The sequence below is a fragment of the Chlorocebus sabaeus genome, chromosome 6 (genome assembly GCF_047675955.1).
Source record: "Chlorocebus sabaeus isolate Y175 chromosome 6, mChlSab1.0.hap1, whole genome shotgun sequence".
NCBI classification, from domain to species: domain Eukaryota; kingdom Metazoa; phylum Chordata; class Mammalia; order Primates; family Cercopithecidae; genus Chlorocebus; species Chlorocebus sabaeus.
This window is the reverse complement of record NC_132909.1, coordinates 49691055-49709520: the sequence shown is the minus strand read 5'-3', so window position 1 is coordinate 49709520 and position 18466 is coordinate 49691055. Positions and strand designations below refer to the sequence as shown.

At 55.2% G+C, this 18466-nt stretch overlaps 2 protein-coding genes and 1 pseudogene across 4 annotated transcripts; 1 reads left to right on the top strand and 2 right to left on the bottom strand.

Annotated features, from left to right (window-relative positions):
• Window positions 1-1824: 1824 nt before the first annotated feature.
• On the bottom strand, window positions 1825-8402 carry STX10 (syntaxin 10). Of its 3 annotated transcripts, XM_007995478.3 has the most exons (8): window positions 8164-8402; window positions 7752-7921; window positions 7504-7598; window positions 7023-7085; window positions 3058-3165; window positions 2534-2640; window positions 2347-2441; window positions 1825-2254 (listed from the first exon to the last, which is right to left on the bottom strand). In XM_007995478.3, the coding sequence occupies exons 1-8, from the start codon at window positions 8196-8198 to the stop codon at window positions 2178-2180; spliced, it is 750 nt and encodes a 249-aa protein (XP_007993669.2). In that variant the 5' UTR covers window positions 8199-8402; the 3' UTR covers window positions 1825-2177. The 3 variants fall into 3 exon arrangements, with proteins under 3 accessions (XP_007993669.2, XP_007993670.2, XP_007993672.2); XM_007995479.3 differs by lacking the exon at window positions 7023-7085 and having other exon boundaries at window positions 8164-8354; XM_007995481.3 differs by lacking the exon at window positions 1825-2254 and having other exon boundaries at window positions 2353-2441; window positions 2538-2640; window positions 8164-8354.
• Window positions 8403-9984: 1582 nt separating this feature from the next.
• IER2 (immediate early response 2) lies at window positions 9985-12927 on the top strand. The gene has a single exon (XM_007995477.3). It carries the CDS (start codon window positions 11213-11215, stop codon window positions 11882-11884), a length of 672 nt encoding a protein of 223 aa, XP_007993668.1. The 5' UTR covers window positions 9985-11212; the 3' UTR covers window positions 11885-12927.
• A 3070-nt stretch (window positions 12928-15997) lies between these two features.
• LOC119621833 (large ribosomal subunit protein uL11 pseudogene) lies at window positions 15998-16580 on the bottom strand (annotated as a pseudogene).
• Window positions 16581-18466: the final 1886 nt, after the last annotated feature.

Genomic DNA, 18466 nt, shown 5'->3' with positions numbered 1-18466 from the left:
TTTTGTACTTTTTTAGTAGAGATGGGTTTCTCCATGTTGGTCAGGCTGGTCTCCCAAAGTGCTGGGATTACAGATGTGAGCCACCACACCTAGCCCAAAAATATACTTTTCATTAGCTAGGTGTGGTGGCATGCACCTGTACTCCCAGTTACTTGGGAGGCTGAGGCAGGAGAATCATTTCAACTGGGAAGGTCAAGGCTGCAGTGAGCTACGATGGCACCACTGCACTCCAGCATGGGCAACAGCGTGAGATCCCATCTCAGTAGAAAAAGGGAGCTGTGGCTCTGTCAAGTTTACAGCATCACTGGCTCGCTCACTCAGTGCCTGCCTGTGCAGTGGCTGATACCCCAAGCCCCAGAAACACATCCCATACACACACACTCCACAACGCATTCAGAAGAGCACTCATACGTTGGAAGAAAGAACATAAAAGATCCGCAGGGCGTGGTGGTTCATGCCTGTAATCCCAACACTTTGGGAGGCTGAGGCAAGTGGATCACCTGAGGTCAGGAGTTCAAGACCAGCCTGGCCAACATGGCAAAATCCCATCTCTACTAAAGATACAAAAATTATCTGGGTGTGGTGGCGGGCGCTTGTAATCCCAGCTACTCAGGAGGCTGAGACAGGAGAATCACTTGAATCCGGGAGGTGGAGGTTGCAGTGAGACAAGATTGTGCCACTGCCCTCTAGCCTGGATGACAGAGCAAGACTCCGTCTCTAAATAAATAAATAATAACATAGAAGCCAGGCACAGTGGCTCACACCTATAATTCCAGTACTTTGGAAAGCTGAGAGAGGAGGATCAGTAGAGCCCAGGAGTTTGAGACCAACCTGGGCAATATAGGGAGACCCTGTCTCCACAAAAATAAAATAGCCAGGCGAGGTGGCATGCACCTGTGGTCCCAGCTACTTAGGAGGCTGAGGTGGAAGGCTGACTGCCTTGAGCCCAGGAGTTCCGGGCTGCCGTGAGCCATCATTGTGCCACTGTACTCCTACCTGGGAGACAGAGTGAGAGAGACCCTGTCTCAAACAAACAAACCCAAAACAGGCCAGGCACAGTGGCTCATGCCTGTAATCCCAGCACTTTGGGAGGCCGAGATAGGCGGATCATTTGAGGTCAGGAGTTCAAGTTCAAGACCAGCCTGGCCAACATGGCAAAACCGCATCTCTACTACAAATAAAAAATTAGTTGGGTATGGTGGAGCATTCCTGTAATCCCAGCTATTCAGGAGGCTGAGGCATGAGAACTGCTTCAACCCAGAAGGCAGAGGTTGCAGTGGGCCGAGATCACGCCATTGCACTCCAGCCTGGGTGACAGAACGAGACTCCGTCTCAAAAATAAAAATAAAAATAAAAAGATCAAGAGAACCTAAGCCATTAAAAAAAAAAAAGATTCACCTGGCCGCGGTGGCTCACGCCTGTAATCCCAGCACTTTGGGAGGCTGAGGCAGGCAAATCACTTAAGGTCGGGAGTTTGAGACCAGCCTGGCCAACATGGTGAAACCCCATCTCTACTAAAAATACAAAAATTAGCTGGGTGTGGTGGCACATGCCTGCAATCCCAGCTACTAGGGAGGCTGAGGCAGGAGAATTGCTGGAAACCAGGAGGTGGAGGTTGCAGTTAGCAGAGATCGCACCACTGAACTCCAGCCTGGGTGACAAGAGTGAAATTCTGTCTCAAAAAAAAAAAAAAAAAAAAGGAATCCGGAACACCCACACGTGCACACACACACTGGGACACTTGTGCAAGTACTGGCTTAGAATGGGAGTCCCAATCAGGGCTCAGTCACGCATTTGCAGTCAACACACACCACACAACACAAATACGTATAAAAAAGGCTGACGTTTTATTTCCAGGTTGGCACATGTGTAAGGCACAGGGGCGAATGGCTTTGGGGTCCCGGAACTGGAAATGGAGAGGGGTGTGTCTGAGGTGACCCTGCCTCCACCACCCCCTAAGTGCACTTGAGACAGGACCAGTGGTGGTGGTTTCCGCCCAGGGTCCTGAAGGGTACCACTGGCTCTGGGGGGGGAGCCGTGGGGACAGTTCCCCAGGCAGGAACCTCTACTTTCCAGCTACCCAGGAGGGACCCTCTCCTCCTAGGGGGCTAGGCCAGCTCCAAAGTGCTTGGTGGCTCCCCAGGCTTAACGGACCAGCCTGCCAGGGAGGGCTGGGGTCAGAGGGAGAAAAGTAAGATAAGAACGAGGAGAAGCACCCCCACCAGCACGGCGATGGCACACCACTGTCGGCGGTCTGGGAACGAGAAGATCAGAGGTCACCGGGGGAGAGGGTACCACCTACAACCTGCCCCCACCAGGACTGACCTCGCCCCCGAGGGGACTCACCACTCGTCATGTGGGATACTTTGGCCAACTTCCTGAGGACCCCGTCCATGCGGGACTGGGTGTGGTCCATCTCTTGGGCAAAGGCATCCAGCATGCTGCCAAGAACAGGATGGCATGAGCCCCAGACGGCCCAGACACACCAGGGTGGCCGAGAGACCCTGGCCCACCCCCAGGGTCCTGGCCTCACATGCCCTGCTCGTCCAGCTCTTCCCCAACGCGGCCGGACATGTGCTTCAGAACCTGGATGCTCCCAGACACCATCTCCAGCTGTTGATCCTGTTCGTCCATGATCAGCTGCAGAGCGAAGGGGTGGGAGGTGCTGTTGAAAAGGACCCCAGAAGGCCAGGCGCGGTGGCTCATGACTGTCATCCCAGCACTTTGGGAGGCCGAGGCAGGTGGATCACTTGAGGCCAGGAGTTCAAGACCAGCCTGGACAACATGGTGAAACTCCAACTCTCCTAAAAATATAAAAATTAGCCAGGCATTGTGGTGCGCATCTGTAATCCCAGCTACTCAGGAGGCTGAGGCAGGAGAATCGCTTGAACCTGGGAGGTGGAGGTTGCAGTGAGCCGAGATCACGCCACTGCACTCCAGCCTTGGCGACAAAGCAAGACTCCATATCAACAACAACAACAACAAAAAGGGACCTCAGGCCTCAGATCGGTCTGCAAGGCTCTCCCCTCCCAGGATCCACCCCACCGGCCCCAAAACCTGCTGTGTGGCCTGCTGCTCTTCGATGTAGCGAGACGTGGCCGAGACTGCACTGGCATCCAGCAGGTCGCTGAGTGACTTCTGGGGAGCTGCCTTGCCTGCCAGTATCTGCAGGGGCACACGACATAGGCTCGGGGAGGGACCCCAACTCCCAGAGGGGCATGGGGGACAAATCCCCACAGTGGTGAGTCAGGGAGGCAGACTCTGGGGCAGGAAAGTCTGCATTCCCCGCTCACCACTTACTAGCAAGGTGACCCAGAGACCCCGTCATTTGACTTCCTTGTGCCTCAGTTTCCTCATCTGTAAAATACAGAGAACAGGACGGGCATGGTAGCTCAGGCTTGTAATCCCAGCACTTTGGGAGGCAGAGGTGGGCAGATAACTTGAGGTCAGGAGCTTGAGACCAGCCTGGCCAACATGGTGAAACTCCATCTCTACTAAAAGTACAAAAATTGGGCCGGCCACAGTGGCTCATGCCTGTAATCCCAGCTCTTTGGGAGGCCGAGGCAGATGGTTTACAAGGTCAAGAGTTTGAGACTAGCCTGGCCAACATGGTGAAACCCCGTCTCTACTAAAAATACAAAAATTAGTCAGGCGTGGTGGCGGGTGCCTGTAATCCCAGCTACTCAGGAGGCTGAGGCAGGAGAATTACTTGAACCTGGGAGGCGGATGCTGCAGTGAGCCGAGATCACACCACTGCACTCCAGCCTGGGTGACAGATTAAGACCTTCTCTCAAAAAATAAAATAAAATAAATTACCAGGTGTGGTGGTGCACGCCTGTAATCCCAGCTACTTGTGAGGCTGAGGCAGGAGAATCACTTGAACCTGGAAGGTGGTAGTTGCAGTGAGCTGAGATCACACCACTGCATTCCAGCCTGGGTGTCAGAGTGACCTTGCCCCCCAAAAAATAAATAAAATGGGAAGTTTCCTGGGTTGAAATGAGGATTTAAAGAATTAATTCAAAGGCCGGGCGCGGTGGCTCAAGCCTGTAATCCCAGCACTTTGGGAGGCCGAGATGGGCGGATCACAAGGTCAAGAGATCAAGACCATCCTGGCTAACACAGTGAAACCCCATCTCTACTAAAGAAATACAAAAAACTAGCCAGACGAGGTGGTGGGCGCCTGTAGTCCCAGCTACTCGGGAGGCTGAGGCAGGAGAATGGCGTAAACCCAGGAGGCGGAGCTTGCAATGAGCTGAGATCTGGCCTCTGCACTCCAGCCTGGGCGACAGAGCGAGACTCTGTCTCAAAAAAAAAAAAAAAAAAGAATTAATTCATGGGGGACACTTAGAGCAGTGCCCAACACATAGTAATGCTAGTAAATGTCAAATTTTACTATTTATTTATTTTGGGGGGGATTTTAGCTGGGATTACAAGCACCTGCCACCACATCTGGCTAACTGTTGTATTTTTAGTAGAGATGGGGTTTCCCCATGTTATCCAGGCTAGTCTCGAACTCCTGACCTCAAGTGATCCACCCGCCTCGGCCTCCCAAAGTGCTGGGATTATAGACGTGAGCTACTGCACCTGGCCCAACAGATGTTTGTTTGTTTGTTTGTTTGTTTGAGACAGAGTCTTGCTCTGTCACCTAGGCTGGAGTGCAGTGGTGTGATCTCAGCTCACTGCAACCTCTACCTCCCGGGTTCAAGCAATTCTCCTGCCTCAGCTTCCCAAGTAACTGAGATTATGGGTGCTCACCACCACGCCTGGCTCATTTTTGTATTTTTTGTAGAGACAGGGTTTCATCATGTTGGCCAGGTTGGTCTTGAACTCCTGACCTCAGGTGATCCACCTGCCTTGGCCTCCCGAAGTGCTGAGCTTTTAGGTGTGAGCCACCGTGCCCAGCTTCAACAGATGTATTTTAGAGTTTGGACTTCAATTCCCCCAAGGCAGCGCATCTGGAAGGCATGTGGGCACAGCTATGGGATGACAAACTGGTAGGACCCTCCCTGACCCCATGTAGGCTTATGAGGGAGAGAGAAAGGCTGGTGGTTCTCAACATATGAAAACATATGGAAACATATGAAAACATATGAAAACATATGGCGGATATGAGGATATGACGGGGGGAAATGCAGATACACTCAGAGGCCAAGTGCACACACCCAAATAGGTTAGGTGCATGCACAGATGAAAAGGTGGGGGGCAGATCACCTGAGGTCGGGAGTTCGAGACCAGCCTGGTCAACACGGGGAAACCCCGTCTCTACTAAAAACACAAAAATTAGCCGGGCATAGTGGCACACTCCTGTCGTCCCAGCTACCCGGGAGGATGAGGCAGGAGAATTGCTTGAACCCGGGAAGTGGAGGTTGCAGTGAGTCAAGATTGCACCACTGCACTCCAGCCTGGACAATAGGGCAAGACTCCATTTAACAAAAAAAAAAAAAAAAAAAAAAAAAGGAAGCTGGCCGGACGCAATGGCTCATGCCTGTAATCTCAGCACTTTGGGAGGCCAAAGCTGGTGGATCACAAGGTCAGGAGATCGAGACCATCCTGGCCAATATGATGAAACTCCGTCTCTACTAAAAATACAAAAATTGGCCAGGCACGGTGGCTCACACCTAATCCCAGCACTTTGGGAGGCCGAGGTGGGTGGATCACGAGGTCAGGAGTTCAAGACCAGCCTGGCCAAGATGTTGAAACCCCGTCTCTACTAGAAATACAAAATTTGGCCGGGCGTGGTGGCTCAAGCCTGTAATCCCAGCACTTTGGGAGGCCGAGACAGGCGGATCACGAGGTCAGGAGATCAAGACCATCCTGGCTAACACGGTGAAACCCTGTCTCTACTAAAAAAATACAAAAAACTAGCCGGGCGTGGTGGCGGGCACCTGTAGTCCCAGCTACTCAGGAGGCTGAGGCAGGAGAATGGCATAAACCCAGGAGGCAGAGTTTGCAGTGAGCTGAGATCCGGCCACTGTACTCCAGCCTGGGCGACAGAGCGAGACTCTGTCTCAAAAAAAAAAAAAGAAAAAAGAAATACAAAATTTAGCCAGGCATTCTGGTGGAAGCCTGTAATCCCAGCTACTCGGGAGGCTGAGACAGAGAATGGCTTGAACCCGGGAAGCGAAGGTTGCAGTGAGCCGAGATCACATCACAGCACTCCAGCCTGGGCAACAGAGCAAGACTCCGTCTCAAAAAAAAAAAAAAAATTAGCCGGGCATGGTGGCATGTGCCTGTATTTCAGCTACTCAGGAAGCTGAGGCTGGAGAATCACTTGAGCCCAGGAGGGCGGAGGTTGCAGTGAGTCAAGATCGCACCACTGCACTCCAGCCTGGCAACAGAGCGAGATTGCATCTCAGGGAAAAAAAAAAAAAAAAAGGAAACTATGCGCGATGGCTCATGTCTGTAATCCCAGCACTTTGGGAGGCTGAGGCGGGCAGATCACTTGATGTGAGATGTGAGGAGTTCGAGACCAGGCTGTCCAGGATGATGAAACCCTACTAAAAATATAAAAATTACCTGGGCATGGTGATGGGCACCTGTAATCCCAGCTACTAGGGAGGCTGAGGCAGGAGAATCGCTTGAACCCGGGAGGCGGAGCTTGCAGTGAGCTGAGATCGAGCCACTACACTCCAGCCTGGGCAACAGAGCAAGACTCCATCTCAAAAAAAAAAAAGAGTAAAAGGCAGGCATGCGTCCTGGAAACAGCTGCAAACAGGACAAATGGTATGGAAGCAGAAAGGAGATAGGTACACAGGCCCCCAGCCGTCCCCTGCAACAGGAAACCAGTATAGACCCACACGAGACAGCAGAGAGGAACCCACGGACATATACACACAGAGAAGTTCAGGTGCACACACCGAGAAAGTGCAGGCAGGCAGACAGCAAGAAGACAACTGCACATAGAGAGGACGGACACTGTCGCAAAAGGGACAGGCAAACACATGCAGAGGGATCTGGCTTGCACTCAAAGGTGTGGTCACCCCCAGGCGCTCAGGTGGACCGAATGGGTTAGGAAGGCTTACCTCTCTATTATTCCTCTCCAAAAATGCTACGGCTGTTGGGCTGACCATATGGTCCTTCATTTCCTGGAGGTGAGGACAGCATTAGGGAGGAAAGACACTCAGGCCGGGCGCGGTGGCTCAAACCTGTAATGCCAGCACTTTGAGAGGCCGAGTCGGGTGGATCACCTGAGGTCGGGAGTTCGAGACCAGCCTGCCCAACATGGTGAAACCTCGTCTCTACTAAAAACACAAAAATTAGCCGGGTATGGTGGCAGGCACCTGTATTCCCAACTACTCAGGAGACTGAGACACGAAAATCGCTTGAGACCGGGAGGCGGATGTTGCAGTAAGCCAAGATGGCAACACTGTACTCCAGCCTGGGCAACAGAGCGAGACTCTGTTAAAAAAAAGAAAAGAAAAGAAAAGAAAAGAAAAGAAAAGAAGAGAAGAGAAAAAAGACACTCAAACCTTCCCACTCCCCGCCTGCAGGACCTTTCCTGACCTGGACTGCCTCTCGCATCCGCTCCACGAACACCTTTCTCTCCTGCAGGTCCCCGGCCGGGAGCTTGAACTTGCCTGGGTTGGCTTCCACTATACGTGGGCTGAGAGTCAAGGGTCAAGGCCAGAGCCAGATATCATCATCATCCCCCTCCCTAGGGGTCTAGCCCTCCCCGAGGGCGGGCTCCCAGGCCCCCTGCTACCGCAGTGAGCTCTCCCATGCCACCCCCCCGCCACAAAGCCCCAGGATATCGATGGTCTCTTCCAGGTCCTCGAGGTCCCACTCGATGCTGCGCAGGCCATTCCGTAGCTCATTGGTCGTCCAGTCCAGCTCCTCGCGTCCGACCGCCGCGCTTTCCTGCAGGAGCTCGCACCAGCGCTGGTACAGCCCGCGGGCAGTGTTCACCGCCTTCTGCACCTCGCTGCGGGCAGGGGCACGGCGGGCGCAGCTGGGGGCAGGCGGTCCTTCCGCCTGCCTCTGCCCCCGACTGCAAACCCAAACGCATGGGGGACTCCGGAGACCCCCACATACCCCTGCGTGCGCCTCCCACTTTGCACCCCGACGGCCTTGCCTAGCCCGCCGGGCACGCTTGGGGCCGGCACCCGGGCACTAGCTGGATTGGGGACGGAGCACCCTCCGCCCTCCCCCGTCGTTGTCACTCACCCTCGGACTACAAAAAACGGGTCTTCGAGAGACATGTCAATCCCCTTCCCCCCAGGCCGAACCCCCCTCCCGGCCTGGGTTCGCGGGCTGGTTCTGTCCCAACCCAGGAGAACGCGCCACCACCCCCGCCCCCCGTCACGCCACCATCGAGAGCGGGACCGCCAAGGGAGAAAGAGAGGCCTCGGAGGCCGGACGTGAGGACACTTCCGCCCTCTCTGCAGCCATCTTAGTTGTGGGCAAAGGCAGCTTCCGGTACGCATGCCCCGCCCCTTCGCCCCCCTGTGCCGCACCGTAGGGGGCGGTGTCGGAGTTCTGGCTGGGCCTGTTCGGTTCCGAGTTCGGAATCTCGGTTCAAGGCTCAGTTCCTCGGATTGTTCCTGCTCAACCTCAGTTTCCCTTCCAGGCACGGGCAATGTAAATAATGGTAGCCTCCCTTATCTCTGGTGGCTGGGGACTGTGGCTGGGGAAGGGGCTCATTCGATTCGTTGAACGTTTTCATGGACTCCCTGAGCTGGCACCTGGGAGATCGTCCCAGTCCAGAGTCCCGAGTGTCAGGTTTGGGCAAGGTTTGGGGGAGAGGTGGTCCTTCCTTTTCCCTGCCGGGGCGGGGCGAGGAGCGGGCCTGCTCCTGCGGGGAGTTCTGCCGCATTCTCCAAATCTCTCTTTCCTGATAAGTGGGCAAGCTGGGGGCACCTCGAGGTCGCCTTGGGGCGAGGTGGTCGTGAGTGGGGGTCCCAGATATTCCAGGGGCGGGGGGAGGTCACCTTCGAGAGCGTGCGTGGAGGTGGGTGTCTTCAGAAGCGCGGATTCTTTCTGGGTGCGAGCCTGGGGGTCGCGGGAGGTGTGGTGGCTTTGAGGATGGTCTCCAGGGGGGCCCTCTGTGTGTGGGGTCTCCGTCTGGGTACGGGCCAGGAATATCAGCGAAGGGACTCAGGGTCGTCCCTATGTGTGACAGTGGCGCTCTGTGTGTTGGGGGGTGAGGGGAGCTTCGGGAAAGCACTTTTTTGAGTGGTAGGAGGCCTGGTCTCCCCTGGAGGGTGGGCGGGTTATCCGAGGGAGTCCTCGGAAGGTCGCCCCCTTGCGCGTCAGAGTTGCTGAGTGGGGTCTCAGAGATAGCGCCTGGGCCGGGTAAGTCATTGTGGGGTCTCCGTGGTAAGGTTAGTGGGGCGGGGACGGGGGCGTCTTCGGCAGGTCGTCGCAGTGTGGCACCATCGTTGAATGGGGACGACTTTGGGAAGGGTCTTTTAAGGGGGAATAATTTTTGAGTTCCCACCGTGCGGGGGGAGGGCGGGACGGGAGGGTGCCCCAAGGCCTGAGAAGATCACTGTGGGGCAGGGGTCAGGGATAACCTGGGAGGGGGCCTTGTATGGTGGAAATAATTGGGAAGGGGAGAGATGGGATGAAGTGGGTCTCAGCGGGTCGTCTCTTGTGTATGTAGGGTCATTCTGTAGCGTCTCTAGGAGATGGCCTCCGTGGGAGCCCTCCGGTCGCCCCTACCCGCTGCGGGGTGCTTTCCTGGCGTCACGCCTTCCTGGCCCCTGGAGGGAAGGAAGTGAAACTCTCCTCCCCACCCACATGGCTGGAATGCGAGTCAGGAAGCCTGGGGCTCCAGCCTGCTCCGGCTGGCTAGACAGGGGAAGGGGAGGGGCGTGTCCGGAGCGTAAAGCCCCGCCCCTCGCCCCTCCGGAAGCCCCGCCACCGCCTGGTAAGGCGATCACGGGCCCTTTCCTAATATGGGCAACCGGAAGCGGCCCGCGCGACTGTCCTACGTCACTCCGTCCAAATTTAGTTGTGGAAGTCAGCGGGCGCTGGTGGCGGGAAGGCGCCGCGAGCCAGTGCGGGCGGAAACGGGAGGCGCACTACCCCTTAAAGGGCCCGCACCAGGAATGAATGGAGCCATTCGAACAAGTCTGCATCCTTTTTTTGGAGGAATTGCAATTAGGATTTCTTGGAGAGACGGCGCGTAGCGGAGGGTAGGGCGGAGGATTTCTATTTGCTGTGTCTCTGCATTGCTGGGTTTCCAGCTCCCAACCGAACCCCGCCTCCCGGAGCGCGGAGGCGGAACTCGGCCCCCTTGTCTAGGGGGCGGCAGCCACGTGTTCACGGGGACTGTCGTGCGCGCCGGGTTCGCAGCCGTGCGCTCTAAGCCCACCCGTGGAGCTCCTGTCGCAGGAAACTGCGGGGGAATGGCTTGGTACGAATCACGGGAACCCGCAGCCCGGGGCGGCGCACCGCCTACAAGCAAGGGCTGTCGTACGCTAGAGACCAAAGAGCTGGAGGCCCCAGTGGCCTCCTTTCACAGCAGTAGCAAATATTGTTTGTCTGGCAAATATTGGCCCAGTGACTGTGCCTTGGGTTTCCCCATTTGAAAGAAGCAGATAGAACAGTATCCTTCGAGGAGTGGAGGCTGCGGTTCGGTGAATTACTGATAAAAGGAGAGCTTTTAACCTAGCCTGGCACGTAGTAAGCGCTGTTAGCATGATTATTGGTGCAGAAAACATTCATTAGACACACCTGGTAAATGCTAAGAACAGTGGCCACACGGGATGGTCAGGCTGGAACCCAGGTCTTTCCCTGTGTGAAGGGAAACTTGCCACCCACGACCCACTGGGGCCTCCAGACGCGAGCATGTGGGTAGGCCCTGAGCCCCACCCCCGACCCCCCTTCCTTGGGCCAAGGCGCTGATGCATCGGCGGGGCCGAGAGAAAGGAGCCCACCCAGAGAGCTCAGCGTGGAGTGGGTGGAAGCTTCGCCAGGGTTCCCGTCCCCTTTCCCTGCTGGGTAAATCGCATTCTGTCGCTTTAAGGAGTGTTTGGCCGCGACGAGTTGGAAAGCCCGGATGCGTTCTTGGGTTGGGCGGGGTTTCTCAGTGACGTCACTGGGGGTATAAAAGGGCCTGGGTGGCGGGCGCCCGGGCAGAGCGTCCTAGCAGTGTCACTGCGTGGGTTGGTTCGTGGAGAGAGGCGTGAGCGAGCCCGTTGTCCGGAGTGCACCTGCTGCCTGTTCTGTCCGTCCCGGGAGCCCACGCCGCCGTCGCCGTCGAGTCGCCATGGAAGTGCAGAAGGAGGCACAGCGCATCATGACCCTGTCGGTGTGGAAGATGTATCACTCCCGCATGCAGCGCGGTGGCCTGCGGCTGCACCGGAGTCTGCAGCTGTCGCTGGTCATGCGCAGCGCCCGGGAGCTCTACCTCTCGGCCAAGGTAGAGGCCCTCGAGCCCGAGGTGTCCTTGCCGCCCGCCCTCCCCTCTGACCCTCGCCTGCACCCGCCCCGGGAAGCTGAGTCCACGGCCGAGACAGCGACCCCCGACGGTGAGCACCCGTCTCCGGAGCCCATGGACACGCAGGAGGCGCCGACAGCCGAGGAGACCTCCGCCTACTGTGCCCCGCGCCCCGCCAAAGTCAGCCGCAAACGACGCAGCAGCAGCCTGAGCGACGGCGGGGACGCTGGACTGGTCCCGAGCAAGAAAGCCCGGCTGGAAGAAAAGGAGGAAGAGGAGGGGGCGTCATCCGAAGTCGCCGATCGCCTGCAACCGCCCCCGGCGCAAGCGGAGGGCGCCTTTCCCAACCTGGCCCGCGTCCTGCAGAGGCGCTTCTCCGGCCTCCTGAACTGCAGCCCCGCGGCCCCTTCGACGGCGCCGCCCGCGTGCGAGGCAAAGCCCGCCTGCCGCCCCGCGGACAGCATGCTCAACGTGCTCGTGCGGGCCGTGGTGGCCTTTTGAGGACCCCGAGCGGCGCTGCCAGATCCCAGAGCGCGCGTCGAACCGTCGGCCGGAGGGCGCAGACCCGAGACGAGGCCACCCCCCTCCATCCCGGGGGGAGCGCCCGCGAAAACCGTGGAGAGAAGCCGCCGCCCGGGCTGCTGAGAGGCCCGGAGAGGGACTCTGTCCCCGGGGAGCCATCGCCTTCAGTGTGCAGCGACGGCACTGAGGAGTCTGAGCCGGGGGCGCGGGCGCCTGCCGCAGAGACCTGCGCCCACAGGTGCTGTCTTAGTGGACTGGGACGTGAACCTTTCGCTCTCCTTCTGGACTGGGAGAAGGGAGGCTTGGGTTTTTGTTTTGTATTTTTGTTTTGTTTTGTTTTGTAGATCTCCTCAGGGTCGGACTTGATTTTTACTGGGGGCTGTGCTGGCCCTTTTCAAGGTTTTTCAAGAGTTGGTTTTGCGTTTCCAACCTCGGAGAATTCCAGGCACTCCCCTTCCCCCTCCGCTGACATACTTGTGTAAGCGGTCATCGTTGCGTCATGGGGCAGGCGTGGGGAGCTTCCTGTCGCCTTGCGTGGGTGTGGGGCCTGGGAGGAGGGTCTGGGGCGTGCACCCGCCCTGGGGAGTGGGGAGGAGAGTGGCCTGAGTCACTTCACCCCCGCGTGCTGCTGGTTAATGTCCCGCGCCTCTGCACCTTCGGATGAGAGCGGGGGCTGATCTAGTTTCACATTCAAGTTTTTCTCATCTGCATTAGAGGTGCCCAGTAGGTTCCCAGGTTTCAGCGTGCCCCTCCCTCAGACACGGACACAATCATCCCAGAAGTTCCTGGTCTGAATCACGAGAATGTTGGAGGGGTGGGGGTATCAGTGGAAAGGCATAAAGCTTAGCCGAGACCAGTTGCTGGTGAAACTGGGCCAATCTGGGGAGGGGACATCTTTGCCAGGGAGTTCCTGAGGGTCTGTTTTGTTTACCTTTCGTGTGGTGAATTCTTTTTAACTCCGTCTACCTGGCGTTTTGTTAGAAATGTCAGATAGGAAAATAAAGACCATTTGAGTAAAAAAAGCCGGTGCTGTCTGGTTTTCTGCTCTGGTGGGGGAGGGGCGGGGTTAAAGGGTCAGGGGCTGGCGGCGGCTCGCTGGGGCCCCAAGAACCGGTCTGACCGGTTACCACGTGGGCGGGAGAGGGCTGAGCCCTCTTTGCCTTGCCCGGGCATTCCCTAACTGGAGCCCCGCCCCCTCCAGATTTGGGGGTTCCCTTGAAATTGTCCTACAACTCCGGGACAGGGAGGTTGGGGCTTTCTGAGTTGAGACGATAGTACTAAACACAGTGCCCCAAGCGGAGGTGGGGACTGATCGCCCTTTGAAGCCTTGAAAGGTGGTAGATCTCTCCCCCCGCCCCCACCCCGAGACCAAACTGAATCAGCTGCGGCCGGGGCCCTACAGCCTCAGGTGGAGCTGAGCGGGTGAGCTTTGAAGGGCTATTTATTCCCCAATTCCCGTATCTTCCTGGAGAAATCGCTTTGTGGCTTAGGCAGGGACGTGCAGCCTCAGTTTCTTCATCTGTGAAATGGGCCTCTAAGCAGTGTCTCCACCCGGCTTTAGGTTTTTAAAAATGCCCATTACAGCCCTAGTTATTTACTTGGGTCACTCCCCAGCTCTAGAATAACCACCCTGAAAAGAGAAAGCCCTTTCAATGTCCCCCACGTAGGTTTAGGAGTGGGGTTGTAGGCGTTGCCCCAGGGCGAAGGGAGGGGGCCTGTCGGGAAGACAAAGGAGTCGCAGGTGCGGGGAGTGGTGGCGGCGGGAGGCGCCGGGAAAGCACTCGCCCCGCCCCCCCGACGGCTGGCTCTGCCGCCGCAGGCTTCCCATGACCCCAGGGGAACTGACCCCGTGGCCGGAGTGTAGAAGGAGGGGCAGACCGGCCTCAAAACGTCTGCTGGTGGAATCTGGGAGCTTTGGCTCCCCTTCCGCCCAACCCACACCCCCTTTCCCCTCCTGTGTGGATTGTGAAGGAGAGCTTCTCACCGTTCTCCTCCAGCCAAGCTCGCCCCCACGGCTGCCTGATTCCTTCCTGGGAACACGTGGGGGGACTTTTAAAAGGCGCCACCTACTCTGATTCCTGACCCACCCAACTCCCCCAGGGGACGTGGGGGCATTGGAGCCCCACACCGCAGGCGGTAGCTCAATGCACCCACGTCGGAGTTACTCCCCCGCTAGCGTGGCGCGGCTTGGGGAAGTCCCGGGCCGCTGGGGAGGGGGCCTCGCCGCGCATCCTGTCGCAGGAACCGCCGGGCCCTTCCTTCCGCGGGAAGCGGCTTGGCCGACCCCCACCCCCGTCCGGGCCTTGGGGGTTTCCGGTGCCCGGCCGCCGTGGGGCTGGGGACTGAAAGTGATGGGACGGAAGATGGGGCTGGAACCAACACCCTACAGACACATCCCCTTGAGACACACCCATGCCCAAGACCCCACTGGACCCATCAGAAAAGGCAGCATTGAACCTTGTCACCGCAAATGACATTGGTGAGGCCTGGACTAATTGATTGGACACTGTGAAAACTAAAAAGGTCACCCATCCTGTGACCAGCAGGTTCCAGCAGGGAACCCCAAGCCTGCAGCAGGAGACTCCAGAAAGGTGTTTGCTGCTGGCTTGTACTAAATTGGCACAAATTGCATACAGCACAGCCTATATGCCCATCCTCCCAGATGGGTCCTCCCCAGAGGATAAAAGGCCCGAGCCAGACAGAACTACACACACAGGCCACACAGATAACTCGGAACGAGAAACATGATGCTGAGTGACAAAGGCCAGCTGCAGAAGTGGGGTAAGAAGCACCTATTCCGGGCCCCTCCGTGGTTCACGCCTGTAGTCTGAGCACTTTGGAAGGCTGAGGTGGGCGGATCACCTGAGGTCAGGAGTTCGAGACCAGCCTGGTCAACATGGTGAAACCCCATCTCTACTAAAAATACAAAAATTAGCCGGGCAAGGTGGCAGGCACCTGTAATCCCAGCTACTCCGGAGGCTGAGGCAGGAGAATCGTTTGAACCCGGGAAGCACAGGCTGCAGTGCGCTGAGATCGCACCACTGCACTCCAGCCTGCGCTACAGAGGAAGACTCTGTCTCAAAAAAAAAAAAAAGAAGAAGAAGAAGAACATTCTGGAGGGAGACAACCAGGTCTACTTTCTTGCTATGCAGCCTTGAGCAAGTGAGCAAGTCACTTGACCCCCTCTGGGCCTGTCTCCCCAGCAATGTACTGGGGATAGTAATAGTCCCTGCCTTTTAGGTTTGTTGTGAGGATTGAGATATTGCATGTAATCCTTACAACAAACCTAGCAGAGTGCCTAGCACATAGAAGATGCTAAATGTGCTGGGTGCCGTGGTTCATGCCTGTAACCCCAAAAATTTAGGAGGCTGAGGTTGGAGGATCACTTGAGGCCAAGAGTTTTCAGTGCAGTCATGGCTCAAAGTAGCCATGTAGCCTCGAACTCCCAGGCTCAAGCAATCCTCCCACCTCAGCCTCCCAAGCAGGTTGGACCACAGGCTCAGGTACCATGCACAGCTAATTTTTTTTTTCTTTCTTTTCTTTCTTTTTCTCTCTCTTCCTTCCTTCCTTCCTTCCTTTCTTTTTCTTTCTCTTTCTTTCTCTTTCCCTCCTTCCTTCCTTTTCTCTTTCTTTCTTCCTTTCTTCCTTTTCTTCCTTGCTTGCTTGCTTTCGACTGGAGTCTCTCTCTATCACCCAGGCTGGAGGGCAGTGGCTTGATCACAGTTCACTGTGGCCTTGAGCTCCTGGGCTCAAGCAGTGCTCCCACCTCAGCCTCCGGAGTAGCTGAGACTATGCCACCACACACAGCTAATTTTTATTTTTTTTCTTCTTCTCTCTCTTTTCTTCCTTCTTTCTTTTCTTCTTCTTTTTTCTTTTTTTTTTTTTTAACGGAGTCTCGCTCTGTTGCCAGGCTGGAGTACAGTGGCGCAATCTCCGCTCACTGCAACCCCCGCCTCCCGGATTCAAGCAATTCCCCTGCTTCAGCCTCCTGAGTAGCTGGGACTACAGGCACATGCCACAACACCTGGCTAATTTTTTTTTTTCCTCCAGTTGTCAAATGACCCTTTATTGAAATATTTTTCTTTGCGCTTCTTAACTGGCTGGGCATTCCACAGCACCACTGTTGATGTCATCTATGATGTCATGAGGGTGGCGGCCATCAACATTACAGCCCACAGACTGGGCACCCCCCAGGATCTCTTTGATGGTTCCAGAGAACTCTCTGGCTAAAGATCGGTGCCGCATCTGTCGCGTAATGTTGACGATTTCATCAAAAGCAATATTCCCATTGTGTTTAATGATTTTTTGTTTCTTTCTGTCTCTTGGTGGTTCCTTGAGGGCTCTGATGATCATGGCAAAGGCAGAAGGCACCACCTGAATCTGGGCTTGTCTGTTCTGAATGTTTTACTGTAATCCTCAGGCCCTTCCAGTCACCCGTTGCCTTGGCAACGTTATTACCAAGTTTTTTTGGAGACAGACCCAGAGGACTAATGTTGGGGGCCAGTGCAGAAGTGGCACCCACTTCACCCCTGGTGTGCCTTAGGTATACGAATTTGATCTTGTTGGTGTTGAACTTTGGCAGCATGGTGGAAATGGCTGATGTCAGAAGAACCTGGATTCTGGATGACCGAAGAAAAGTTGCACCTTGGCCGGGTGTGGTGGCTCAAGCCTGTAATCCCAGCACTTTGGGAGCCTGAGGCGGGCAGATCACGAGGTCAGGAGATCGAGACCATCCTGGCTAACACGGTGGGACCCTGTCTCTACTAAAAAATACAAAAAACTAGCCGGGCGAGGTGGCGGGAGCCTGTAGTCCCAGCTACTCGGGAGGCTGAGGCAGGAGAATGGCGTAAACTCGGGAGGCGGAGCTTGCAGTGAGCTGAGATCTGGCCACTGCACTCCAGCGCGGGCCACAGACCAAGACTCCGTCTCAAAAAAAAAAAAAAAAAAAAAAAAAAGAAAGTTGCACCTTGGTCTCCTCCAAGCCAAAAGCCCAGCTAATTTTTTTTTGACACGAAGTCTCACTCTGTCACCCAAGCTGGAGTGCAGTGGCGCAATCTTGGCTCACTGCAACCTCCACCTGCTGGGTTCAAGCAATTCTCCTGCCTCCGCCTCCTGAGTAGCCGGGATTACATTCATCCGCCACCATGCCTGGCTAATTTTTGTATTTTTAGTAGAAACGAGGTTTTACCTTGTTGGCCAGGCAGGTTTCACCTTGTTGGCCAGGCTAGTTTCAAACTCCTGACCTCAGGTGATCCACCTGCCTCTGCCTCCCAAAGTCCTGGGATTACAGGCATAAGCCACTGCACCTGGCCGGAATTTTTTGTATTTTAGTAGAGACAGGGTTTCACCATGTTGACCAGAATGATCTTGATCTCGACCTCATGATCTGCCCGCCTCAGCCTCCCAAAGTGTTGGGATTACAGGCATGAGCCACCGCGCCTGGCTCTTTCTTTTCTTTTAACAAGGTCTTGCTCTATTGCCTAGGCTGGAGTGCAGTGGCACAATCTTGGCTCACTGCAACATCTTCCTAACACGTTCAAGAGATTCTCCCACCTCAGCCTCCTGAGTAGCTGGGATTGCAGGTGCACACCACTGCACCTGGCTAATTTTCATATTTTTTATAGACACAGGGTTTCACCGTGTTGCCCAGGCTGGTGTGGAACTCCTGAACTCAGGTGATCTGCCTGCCTCAGCCTCCCAAAGTACTGGGATTACAGGCATGAGCCACTGCACCTGCAGGTATTTATTGTTTACTTAGGATCTGTGCCCTAACTCAGAAGTTAATTCTGTTAATTTCACCAATGTCCAAACTGGGCCTGAATGAGTGAATGAGGTTGTTTTGGGTAAACAGGTGTTACATGCTTAATATTTATCATCTCATTAAATCAGTGGCTTCTACATTACTCTTAGAATTTCTCAAACCTCAGATGGTTGAGGGGTCAGGATTTTGTGATATTCTCATAACAACTGTACTATTATTATTATCATTTATAGACAGGGTCTTGCTATGTTGCCCAGGCTGGAGAACAGTAGCACCATCATAGCTCACTGCAGCCTCCACCGCCTAGGCTCAAGCAGTCCTCCCATCTCAGCCTCTGGAATAGTTGGAACTGCAGGCATATGCCACCATGCCCAGCTAACCGTATTCATCTAATAGTTTTGAGTTAGCCCACTTATTAATCACTCTCCCTATTTAGAAAGTAACAGTTTTTTAAAAGGTTATAATGAAAATAAAACAATGTCAAAAGATCCTGCTGAAACAGTAACAGGTTTAAGTTTCAAAGAGAGATTAGCCAGCCTTAACGACACATTGTTTCCAAGGGAAGAAAACTATGCTTGGGCGGAGAACGGGGATGCAAGTTGAAAAGGGAGAAATTTGGAGAGATTCAGTTTATGTTATTCAAATAATATTGAATTGGGCTGGGTGAAGTGGCTCATGCCTGTAATCCCAGCACTTTGGGAGGCCGAGGTGGGCGGATCACCTGAGGTCAGGAGTTTGAGATCAGCTTGGTCAACATGGTGAAACACCATCTCTGTTCAAAATACAAAAATTAGCCAGGC

Coding starts and splice junctions, on each gene's coding strand:
- IER2 (XM_007995477.3), top strand. CDS start 11,213: ATGGAAGTGCAGAAGGAGGCACAGCGCATCATGACCCTGTCGGTGTGG.
- STX10 (XM_007995478.3), bottom strand. CDS start 8,198: ATGTCTCTCGAAGACCCGTTTTTTGTAGTCCGAGG. Junction 7,922..8,163: donor CCGTTTTTTGTAGTCCGAGG/GTGAGTGACAAC, acceptor CCCTGCCCGCAG/CGAGGTGCAGAAGGCGGTGA. Junction 7,086..7,503: donor GGATGCGAGAGGCAGTCCAG/GTCAGGAAAGGT, acceptor CCTCACCTCCAG/GAAATGAAGGACCATATGGT.